Source organism: Vanellus vanellus (genome assembly GCF_965231255.1).
Source record: "Vanellus vanellus genome assembly, chromosome: 1".
Taxonomy (NCBI): Eukaryota; Metazoa; Chordata; class Aves; order Charadriiformes; family Charadriidae; genus Vanellus; species Vanellus vanellus.
In genome coordinates, this window is record NC_138905.1 from 116049132 (window position 1) to 116061122 (window position 11991).

Below are 11991 nucleotides of genomic sequence, written 5' to 3' on the forward strand. Positions count from 1 at the left end.
TGACTTGGAAATGCAGTCTTGGTCAGCTGCGCTACAAATACGGGTAACGAGTTCACCTTCTGCTGCTGTGTTTATTCTCTAAAGAAATTGATGCCACCATAGCAAATAGGCTGCCATTATATCATAACTTTTTATTAGTTCATCACTCATTTTATTATGCAGTCGTTTGCAGGAGTGTAAAAAAAACAAAACACCAAACTTGTTGCGATTGTAAAATACCGAATGTTTTTAATTTCCCTCACCACCTCTGACTCCTCACTTAGGTCTAGTTAACCATGGGGCTGACTAATCGAGTCTGGGTGACGTGGGCTGAAGTATTTTGGAAATGTAGAACACTTCAGTGCCTTTTGTTAAAAAAGGGGGAATTTGCTGCATTTGATTGGATCCAAATTCCCTTCAGCACGAAAGGCGGTGCCTGCGAAACACCGTTTTCCTCTCCCAAGAGCCTCCTTAAGTGCTACTGCAAGAAGTGAGAGTATGTCAGCACCTTGGGCTCGCTGCAAGTGCTACGGGAAGGTCTGGGAGAAGCTGTTTCCTCCACAGGGTTTTCTTAGCCTTGCCTTGGATGTTTCTTCTTGGTTGATGAGAGAAAATCTGGGCAATCGTCACCACCCAGCAGTTGCGGAGCCTCGCCAATTCTGTAGACATTGGCAGGGTCTTGCGGTTTCAGGACTGTAGCTCCTTGGGCTCTTAAAAGGAGAGCATTTTGGGCAACGCCAACCAACAGCTATGTGTTAGGATATGAAGTCTACAAGGAGTAAGAACAGCAGCAGAAAATGCAAATAAAAATGAGTATTTTTTTTCTCTTGAAAATGTAGATATTCCTAACTTAAACCTGCTGTAGTAAAATATACATGTGCGCATATACATATAAACAAATAAATAAATATTGTACTTATAAATACTTTTAAGCATTTATGAAGACAGGAAGTGATTGTCTGCCTCCTAAATGATGTTAGAAGTAAAATGTTCCCCAGTATTTTCGCATGTCAAAGACAAAGTAATGCTCAATGAAGTGTGACGTGATGAGAATTTTTTTGCGTGCTTTAGAGGGGCCAGGATTTTATCCATGGAATAAAGTGGGAACTATTTCTACAAGACAGAGTCCAAACATTGGCAAAGGAAGTTTTAATAGATTTTTACATGACACAAAGCCAAAAGTATTCAGAAATGACTGATGTCTCAAATTCCATGGCAAAAATCCTACCGAGTTCAACAGAAGATTTTCCCTCGACTGCAGTGGTCATGAGATCAGAAATGAGGGAGCAAAAATCAGTTTCTCGATGCTTAGTATGTATTTTAACATTATAAAACGTGTTACCAACAGCGTTAGAACAGCTCATTCATACAGTACTTCTAATTAGAAAAGCATGATCAGGAGGCCCTCCAGAAATTTGCGAGGGAAACCTCTGACTGCTACTTAATGGTTTTGAATTTTGAATGCTTCTTTCCCAGTAGGGTAAGGTTAAGTGGAGCAGGTAAAACTGCTGCTTTTCTACATATTTTGTTGGTTATAAACACCACTGACAGCAATACTCCCTCTGTAAGCAGTTATTAAAACCAGTGGCATCAGTCTAGTTGCACTCCATTTTTTAAAAAGATGAAACAACAGTGCTGAGCACTCTGTTAGTGGTTAAGTAATAAAACACAAAATTACCCCTTTTAACGTGGCATATGACATTATGGGTAGAGTTTTCCAAACCCCTTCACTAACACAGTCAATTAGTAGCCTAAGCTACCAGTCAGTCTGAAAAATCTGGTTTAGCTTTTTTTCGTAACATTGCCTTAGATTCCAAGCTCTTTCCGCTTGATGGACTAGTTTTACTCCAGTGAAATAAAGACGCTCCATTTCCAAAATTTATAGGGTTCATTTATTACCTCTAGTAACATATTATACTGTATAAATACTCTATCCTTGTTATATGTCCTTTTAAAAAAAGCGATAACTTAGAAGATCACATTAGACAAGAAGTATAAAAATAAATACGCTCATTATATGCATTTATTACAAATTATAACCCTTCCCAGAAGGGAAAGAAATATAAAATACTTATAAAGTATATAAAATCTATAGTAATATATTTTACTATATACATATGGAAAGCCATATTCTCTCATTGTCTATGGACTGGCACAAACTATAATTATGCGAATGCTGGCGTATTGCTGTGGATGGACCTGCTATCCTTCAGCTTTGTCTTCCCGCCTTATCAGTGATTTGAGCACTACAAACCCATGAGAGGCCACATAGGAGAGGTTCCCATTCATAGCGGGATTTCTTCGATCTTTTTTTTTAACCCAAATGCAAATACTTTCCATTGGCTGGGGTAAGGTAAAAGATCCGAATATGAAAGCATGACTTAACTGCTTGCAAATGCCGTCAGTCTGTTTGACAGGATGGTAGGACCAAGCTCGAATCCAGAAAACCAGTGGAAGGTATGCAGAAGGCACAAAGAGCAACTACTCAGAGTCAGTATGTGCTCCGTGAAGATTTCCACTTTTTCTAGCCTCTGGATTACATATGTCACCACAACGGCATCAGGGTGAACCAGAGAAATGGACAGGCACATTGGGATGACATAAAGATACTTTAAAAAAAAATGACATTCTAGTTATTTGTGGAGTTGACTGACTGTTCCTGGTATTTCTTACTCTTTACAGGTAGAGAATATGGCTTTATTTTTATATAAAACTATTCTCTGAAACAATAGCAGCCATGAATGACACAGTTAAAGCTCCTTTTCTAGTCCTGTTTTTGCCCTTCGTGAGGTAGGTAAGCCCTGACCAATCATTTTAAGCTATCTTTTCTGCTCCCCTTCCCACACATGGGGACTTGCTCAGTACCACAATATAAATCCAAAAGAAGGGAGAAATAACCGAACCCCAAAATGTTTGCTTAAACATGTTTTGGGCACTGCTCATGCTTTGTTTGATTTGTAACAGATGTAAAAAAAGGCAATGATAATGCCCTCGAGCCTTATCTGCTGAAGACGAGTGAGTGACATGGGTCTGCTATCCTATCAAATTTTCAGTTGGCAGGGTATTTTTAGGGTGCAACGCCAACTAAAGCTATTTGCACTGTCCCACCTCAACGGGTCCTCACCGTGAATTTGGTATGCAAAAACACATGCGCTGCCTCTAGCCCTCTTTTTTTTCAGTGCATTGTTCTGAAGGAAAAAAAAAAAAAATAATAACAAAAATTTAGCTTTCCCAACTTATACTATTTAACTGCAGTCCGTAACATTGCAGAAGTCTATTAGGTGTTTCGGTTTCTTGGAAGGCTCACAGCTTTCTTGCGGCAGCACGCTGCCGTCGTAAGACATACATTTCAACAACCTCTTCTTGAAACCTTTCCCGCACGTCTTAGAGCAGGGTGACCAGTCCCCCAGCTGCCACTGCGGGCAGGGCACATCGGCGCAGGGACGGACATCACTGGGCTTCAGCTCCCGGGCGCAGTCGGCGGCTAGCCGCCCCTGGGGGTCCCGGCACTCCACCGCCCGCCGCTGCCAGCCTGAGCCGCACGACTTGGAGCACTCGCCCCACTCCTCAATGACCCACTCGGAGGAGATGATCTCCCTGATGGCATTGAAGGACTCTTTCTTTCTATTGGGTGTCTTCTCTGACCCAGGCTGCGTGGGTTTCTTCACGAAATAGGTGAACTTGATCTTGGGCTGTGGCAGGTCCCCCACCGTAAGGACCTGGATGGTCAGAGGCTCCTTCAGAGGGCTGAAACTGCGGATCCTCTCCAGGGCAGCGGAGGAGCCACTGTACCTCAGCACGCTGCCCTTGTAGGTGATGTCCTGCTCCAGCGTCGACAGGGTGTAATCACCGTTGAGGACGTAGGTGCCATCTGCGGCTTTGATGGCAAGGAAGCTGCCGTCGTGCCTTGCGCCCCTATGGTTTCGCTGTTTCACCTCGATGTTCGTTGCCCCAGCTGGAATGGTGACGACATCATGGTAGCCGGGTCTGCCCAAGAGAAAAGAGAAAACTGACTCCTCCGCTCTTCCCTGGGAAAGAGAAAAAGCTGCCCAGCACAAAAGTGAATTTCATTTGAAGCCAAAGCATTAAGCTCATGAGCTGCTGACCTAATCGAATTAATGGATTAAGGGATTTGCAAAGTCACATCCCATGTTATTGCTACAGCACAGGCGTGCCCACGTGTAAGGGACTTTCTTTCACTGGGATCTCACTGCAAGTTATCTTCAGTCAGGTGGCTCTGACAGATCAAATCTCAGTTCCAACGATAAACTGGGGCAACATCTCTCTGACTTGGAACCCCAAAGCTTACACCCACAAAACATTCACCAGAACAAAATACTAGCAGCAGTCATATACTCACTTTGCTCTAACAAGTGTGCCAGACACTTTCTTGCAAGTGGATCCATTGCCGCCACAAATACCGCATTTGTCAAACTTCTTATTGGATCCTATCATACGGTCACAGCCAGCCTTTACGCACTGTCCCTGGACGCAGACGGAGGTGGAATCGGGGCTACACGGGGTACCATCCACAACCTTTGCAGGAAGCAAGCAGTAGGGTGTTTGATTAGAAGATGCACATTGCTTTGAAATTGCGTAATATAGGCACATACAAAATATGGACAGGTGGAAGACCTGCAGCACCCATATTTTCAGGGCTTTTTAAACTAAAAACCAAAGCAGCCCACAGATGGTTGGAGGTATGTAGTGCTACTTCATCTCACTTGCAAAAATGATGTCACGGTTACAGGAAAAAACAACCAATTTCAGTTGTTATTAACAATCCCCCCCCCCAAGAAAAAAAAACAACACAGAACTGTTTTACTGATTTCATATAAAGAAAGAACATTGTTTTCTAAATGTCACTAGAAGGTGGTCATGTCTTCGAAGCACAGGACCAAAATCCAAAATTACTTTTAATGGCGTGCAATGTAACCCTTATTTCTAGGAATACTGCTCTACAAAAAAAGTCTGTGTCATTGCCCTGTTAGTTATTGGCTCTCAACATCTTATGACAGTGAGTTCAAGTAGCTATGCAAGACTAACATTTTTCCCTTTGTTTATTTTAATCTGTCAGCATATTAGTAACCAGTATGAGAAAGCACCAATGTTTTGGCAAAGAACCCCCACAGTTTTCCAAACATCTCTCAACGTAATCAAATTGGTGGAAGGAGAAGAAAGGAAACTAGGGTGGAGTGGGTAGAAGAGGCGGTACATGTGAAATAACTGGAAGGACTGCGCCAGAATATTTAAAGCAGGTTTGCACTGATCAAGCTGTATGTGTGGGAAGAGGAGAAAAAATAATCTATCTTAAATAAAAGAAAAACATAATTTCAGATTTCTACACTGCTTGACTCTTAACTTCACATAAAGAGAGGAAATAAAACTCTTATTCGTGATTAGATGGAAGAGGTATAGTTTTGAAATACCTTTGGCTGTAAAACAAAGAAGTATCCCGTTCCTTTTGCTCGGCAGACCAGCTTGCATCTGTCCTTTGGAGAAACACCAGCAAACTTGGGTGTCCACTCCACTGCAGGTCCACTTCCAAAGGGAGATTTGGAAAACTCATTGTGCTTTTCACATTGTTCCTCCCTAAAGGTTTTGCCTGCAGGCAGAGGAAAGACAGGTGGACATTAGATAATCATGTCTACATGCTCTTCCTCCACAAGCTATCTTTCCTCCGCCTCAAAAATGGGGAAAAAATTACCATCATTGTCTGGACAGTCCTCGATGTTACATGATCTGTATTGCACCCGCTTCCCTTCACAGTATTTCCCCCCGTTCCTCGGGACAGGGTTGTCGCACTCCCTGAAGGAGTACTGCACTCCACCACCGCAGGTCCGGGAGCACTCTCCCCATGCCCCCCATGCCCCCCAGCTCCCATGCACCGGCGTCTGGAATGACAAGCAAAAGCAGAATAAAAGAGTTAATACAGTAAAAGCAATGTAAGCCCAAACCACAAAACCCACAACTATGCTCATTTTTACCTAAGCCACTTGTTAAAAAAAAAAAAAAAAAAAGCAAGCGCTAAGTTCATTTTATTAGCTATCTGCCTCCATTTATTCAAGCCCTTTTAACTGATTACTCCCACTGCAGCATTATCCGTGCTACTCTGCAACCCAAGATATATCCTGGTTTCTTTTTTTAATACTTACGTCATAATGCTTCTTCTCAGTTTTATTCACACACTTGCCATTCATGCACCACTTCCCTTCCCCGCAACTGGTGCCGTCTGCCCAAGGGAAGTGTTTGGTTTGGCACACCAGCAGTCCTCCAGAGGTGCCAGTACACCACAGTGTCGTACACGTACTGGCTGCATCGGGGCAGTGCTTGGACTCATCTCCAAATGTAAACTGGCACTGCCTGTTGGCATCGTACAACGTGCCAGGCAAGTCAGAAGGAAGCTGGATTGGTTTGTGGGGCTTGTCCAACAAGCACTCACCTGAAAAGGAAGAAAAAAGGAAAAAAAAAAAAAAAAAAAAGCAGGTTTCAAAAGGGAACTGCATTTGCTTTGTAACATAAGTCTCTGAGCCAATTTGTGCCACCATTTTTGTAAAACTGAGGGTCTCCTAAATTCACTGGCAGCATGCAAAAGGTTAACTCTATGCTGTAGCAGAAAGCACACCATTAAGAAAAAAGGAAAAGAAAGAGAGAGGAGAGAGAGGCAGTAAAGCATCCATTCCAGATGAATGGAAAGCTTAATAATCTTACCATGACCATTATCCAAAAATGTTGTAATCATGTAGGCACTACATGGAGACCACGGCTGGCTGCGATCCAGATTGGAAAGCATAGATGCCATCATGTGGAAATCCCGGCTTATTCCATTAATACCAGCACATTGCTTTGCATCGTCATGAGGCATGTTAAACACGTGGCCTTAAAAAAAATGAAAAGGGAAGTCTGTGATTATAGGAAGTCTGTCCTATGCATTACCAACACTATTTTAAATATTCCTCTAGAGCTGCGCGTAGCCTGGTCTTTAAATAATAACCTGAATCTGAATACTGCCAAATTTTAAGCAGATGGCACTGTATCTTCACTCCCCTCACAGGCTTCTCACACGCTTTTTTTTCTGCACTCAAATCAAACACACAGCCCTCGCAGACAATGATGTGCAGACAGGATTTGCTTTCCGCAGTTCAGCCCCGCAACAAGGCAAAGTTTTGCCTCCTCCCGACTGCGCCGGGGAGCGCAGGGCGCTCTGTGCCCTGCAGGGCGAGCCTGTCATGAGGGCCGGGCAGCTCTTTGCTTTATGGCACTGAGCTGGCTTCAATTAATCACGTGATATCACCTTTCAAAGTTTCAAGTACCTAGTTCGTGGGCCGTCGTAAAAGCAGCCTGTAAACCGTCGTCTTCTATGATAGAGCAACTGCGGTTTAGATCACAAACTGTTCCCACATCAGCCATCCCAAGAGTATCACATGTCTTGGCACCGCAGAGGTCCTGTAAAAAAAGGCAGTTTCATTATTAATCAGATCAGAGACTTAACCTTGGCAAGAAACATCCAGCCCTGGCAGTTTGCCTTTACTTATGGAAAGAGCATAAATATTCAGCACTTCAATGGGTATGATGGCAAAAATCTGTCTTTGGAACATACACAAGGGTGACACGTAGAAATAAAATGCATAATTTCCATACTAAATCTGCTAAAAATACACGAAGCAGAAATACGTTGCACATACTGTGAGTTTCACCTGACACGGTGCAAACAGCAAAATAAACGACTAAACAGAACTGTCATTTTATTTTTAGCCTACTTTGCTGAAGCCGTGATGACACAGGACTGCCTCTGAACACTTTTTTGGAGGTCTCCTGGCAGAGGGGGGTAGGGTGCAATGGGCGTGGAGATGGATTTAACCTCCGTGTCCCTCACCTGCCTGGTGAAGAGGATCGCTGTGTCGTAGTGCTCCGCGTGCCGGTCACTGGGCGGGTTGTGCTGCTTCTGCCAGCTGCAGAAGTTTCTCAAAGTCAGGGCTGCGTTGGAAGAGATATCGGGTCCCTTCCGCTCCTCGTAAATGACCATGATTTTCACCACCACCAGGCTGATGGAGTTGCGGATGCTGGGGTGCTTGTACAGTTTGGCCGCCACGGAGAGCAGCGTCAGGAGATAGTGCTTCAGCCCGCTGCCGTGGAACTCGGCCATGGACTGGTCGGCGACCAGCATGGTCTCCACGTAGCGGGGGCTGGACACGAACCTTTTCTTCCTTCTGCTTCTCGTTTCTGCATTAAATAAAAAAGAGAAGGAGAAGGAGGGAAAGCGCAGGTGAGCACAACAAGAGAAACGCTGCTGCAAGAGACCACCGTAAGGAATCCAAACCCAACCGATACTCAAGATGTGCACCTAAGGGATGCACCCCACGGCCCCGCGCCCAGCTCCCGCCCCCAAACTTGCCCAGCCCCGACCGAATAACCCCTCTAAGACGGCCGCCGGGGCGATACCCGCAGCCGGGTGGGAGCACCATCCCGCCGCCCCTCGGGGTGGGGACGAGGTGGAAGCGCTGTCCGGGGCCGGGGCGCAGGGCGAGGCAGATCCCCCCTCCCCTTCCCCTCCCCGTTCCCGCGGAGGGCGCCCCGACGGTACCTGCGTGCCCGGCGGGCTCCGTCCCCGCCGCCGCCGCCTCCTCCTCCCTCCCCGCCTCGGCCACGGCGCAGCGGGCGGCGGGGGCGGCCCGGCGGGTGCCGCGGAGGCGCAGGAGGTGCGGGCCGCGGCGGTGCGCGGTGCCGGGGGCCGGCTGGATGAGGTACTGGCGGCCCCGCAGGGAGAAGGCGCCGCGCATCCCCGCGCAGAGGCTGAGGGCGGCGGCCGAGCTGGGGTCCCGGTTGACGGTGCCGGAGTAGAAGCAGCGGGAGAGGTCGTCCTCCTCCGGCGGCGGCGGCGGCCCGCCCAGGTACTGCAGCGTGAAGTCCGGGGCCAGGAAGCTGCTGTCGGGCTCCAGCTCCAGCGTCAGCCGCTCCCCGAAGGCCTCCAGGCGGAAGCGCTCCCGCCCGCCGCCGCCAGCGCCCAGGCGCCGCGGCAGCACCAGCGCCTGCCGCTCGGCGGGGCCGTCGGCGCGGCACCGGCACGGCCACAGCCACAGGCACAGGCAGAGCCCCAGCAGCGCCGGCACCGGCCCCCCGGTCCTCATCGCGGCCGCCGGGCTCGGGGCGGGGGAGGCTCGCTGCTGCGGCCGCCGGCTTGGCGGAGCCCTTGTTATCTCTTTATTTGCCCTTATATATATAGAAGTATATATGATTTTTTTTTTTTTTTTTTGCTTTCAAGTTTTTTTGGGGGGTCTCTTAGTTTCTCGCTGCTGGCGGAGGAGCGGGGAGGGCCGGGCGGGCGCCGGGTCCCGCGGTCACTGCAGAGGCGGCGTCGGTTTCCCCATGGCCGGGGCGCGGCGGCGGGGAGCGAGGGTCTACGAGGGGAGCAGCCCTCCCACTCCGTCCGTCTCTCTGTCCGTCCGTCCGTCCGCCCGCTTTCCCTCGCTGCCGTTTCTCCTTCCCGCCTCCTCCTCCGCCTCCTCCTCCTCCTCCTCCTCCTCAGCTCTCCCCAGCAGCAGCGGTCGGGGAGGAAGCTCCGGCCAGTCTCCGCTCGCCCCTCCGGCAACCCCGGCACGGTCCCGCCTGCACTTCCACGGCCCCGCGGGGTGGGGGGAGGCGACCGCCGAGAAGCCTTCCCGTCCTTGCAGCGCCGAGCAGAAAACACAGCGAACAACGCCGCCGCCGCCGCCCCCAGCCCTTCGCTCCGGGCCGGGCCCCCCCCTCCCCCCACCTCCGCTGCGCTCCGGGCGCCTCCGCCGTGCGGGGTGAGTGCGGCAGCCGGGCCGGTCGCTGGCGCCCTTTATGGGGTTTGCCCGGGCCGTCCCCCACCCCCGGCGAGGCCCGCCGCCCCCCGCCGCGCCGCCCCTCGGCCGCGGGCCGCTGAGCTCACTGCCTGCGTAAGGCGGCGGCGGGCGGCCCCCGCCTCTCCCCCCCCATCCCCTCCTCCCCTCCTCCCCGGTCGTCTCCCCCCCCCCCTTCCCTCCACCGCCCCCGACGGGGCGGGACGGGGCGCGGCGCGGCGGGCACAGCGCGGGGTCGGCCCTCGGCTGCCGGGCGGGGGGCGGGCAGCGCCCCTTCCCCCGCCCCCGCGGCTCCCCCTTCCCCGCCGCCCGTCCACCCCCCACACCTCCCCTTGCCCGGTCCCCGGGGTCTGTGCGGGGCGGGCGGGGCGCGCCCCCGCCGCCGCTCCGCGCCCCGCTCCGCTCCGCACGGCGGGGGCGTGCCTCGGAGGGGTTGGGGGGGGGGCCCGGCCGGCCCCCACCCCGCCGGCCGGGGACTGGGGGTCTCCGCCCGGGGCTGGGGAGCGGCAGGTGGACGGCACAGAGCTCCCGTGGGGGGGGGGGGGGGGGGGGAAGGGAGGGAGATCCCTCGTCGCATTCGTGGCTTTTCCTTTTTTTTTTTTCCTTTTTTTTTTCCTTTTTTTTTTTTTCCTTTTTTTTTTTTTTTTTCATTAAAGCAATTCTTGCCCTTTTCAGGTCCTAATAGCTATAGTCAGCTGTGCACCTGTACTTCTGGGAAATGGTTCCTTTTAAATGACTTAAACAGAGGCATTTACGTAGGTGCAGCCAGTATTTTCCTTTGAAGCCGTAACCGACCATAGGGGTACAGCTAATCCACTTAATTCTTTATATGCAACACGCGTGCAATGTGCGCAGCCTTGAGTAATGCCGCTTTCTCCTCTTTGTTGAGGGCTTTTTGGAGGATGAGGGCAAACAAGTGGTGAGGAAACGTGTGTGAATGAAAACAGAAGCACTGTACCTGTCGGTGACAACTCCTGGACTTCCAGATTCAACAAAGATGCTCCGGTGTCAGCCGACACTACCTTTTACACAAGTGTAAACCTCAGAGGCTGAAAACAGAAGTAGCAAAATATATCATCCTTGAGACAGAGTGAACATTTCTAAAATTTTATGTAGCCGCTCTTCTCTTAGGATGGAGTGACCCATTTATGTCACTAAATCTAAACCAAAGGGTTTTCTCCCTAGTTTAAGCTGTGTCAGGTAAACTTGGAGCCACACTTCTGTACCAATTGCACACTCTGATTGCCTGCTAAGTTCCAATAATTTTTTTATTTCCCATGGTGTCCTGTAAATCATACAAGTTTAGAAACATAAATTTTTTGAAGTTGTGCAAAAAGCATATGAAAAGATGAACCCGATTTTCCAGTTACTTATTCCACAAAAGTGCTGTTGTCCCACATAGTGATGAACAAAATCAGAACTGGGCCTCAGATGAGGGATTTTCCTTGGTATAAAGCAGGAAATGCTGGACGTTTTGAGCAGAATCTTGGCTTTGGGAGGCTGCAGATGCCGCCCATTAATCCGTCAGGAGTGGAAATATCCATTCAATTACAACAGAGGCCTAATTTTTTTGCTGGAGTCGGAGATATGTGCCAATCTCTACCCTTATCTTTGAGATCTGGTAATGCGTACCCAACTCTGTCATGCTTTTCCTAGGACACAGAAAACTCACAGCAAAGGTACAGTTCATTCATGCTGTAATTCTTTGTTGCATACGATACGTACCTAGCAGTTGTATGTGTTTTGAATGTAGGGCATTACAAGTTTTAAAGGCTAGAAATAAGGTATATAAAACATAGAATTGAAAGGAAGGCAGTTTTATAATTTATTTTTGAACTTAAATTAATTCAAAATAGTTACGCTTGCAAAGATATTAATTAAAAACACAAAAAAACCTCCTAGCACAATCAGTGTAACCCATAGATCATCAGGGACTAGAGCTAGGCCACTTCGGTGTCCACCAAGGGCATGTCCACCCAGCTTTGTTTTAATATTTTGCTGTTACATTTTGGTTTAAAATGTGATTCGAAAAGTTCCTGACCACCTTAAAAGTTTTTTTGGTGTGAAAAGCATTCTTGGTTTTCCACCAGGTGGCAGTCGCCTGTAAAAAATTTTTCTCAGAAGTGTTTCACGGTTCATCTCCCAGGTTTCAAACTGCGCTCTGGCGGAAAGGCTTACATTTTAGCAC

At 49.0% G+C, this 11991-nt stretch overlaps 1 protein-coding gene across 2 annotated transcripts; it reads right to left on the reverse strand.

The window, feature by feature from the left end:
* Positions 1 to 828: 828 nt before the first annotated feature.
* Positions 829 to 9787, reverse strand: ADAMTS1 (ADAM metallopeptidase with thrombospondin type 1 motif 1). Of its 2 annotated transcripts, XR_014270265.1 has the most exons (10): positions 8564 to 9787; positions 7856 to 8202; positions 7293 to 7425; positions 6691 to 6858; positions 6135 to 6421; positions 5687 to 5873; positions 5409 to 5584; positions 4340 to 4515; positions 2903 to 3966; positions 829 to 2632 (listed from the first exon to the last, which is right to left on the reverse strand). XR_014270265.1 is itself a non-coding variant. In XM_082498168.1 (9 exons), the coding sequence occupies exons 1-9, from the start codon at positions 9105 to 9107 to the stop codon at positions 3225 to 3227; spliced, it is 2760 nt and encodes a 919-aa protein (XP_082354294.1). In that variant the 5' UTR covers positions 9108 to 9787; the 3' UTR covers positions 829 to 3224. The 2 variants fall into 2 exon arrangements, 1 of the variants encoding a protein (XP_082354294.1); XM_082498168.1 differs by having other exon boundaries at positions 829 to 3966.
* Positions 9788 to 11991: the final 2204 nt, after the last annotated feature.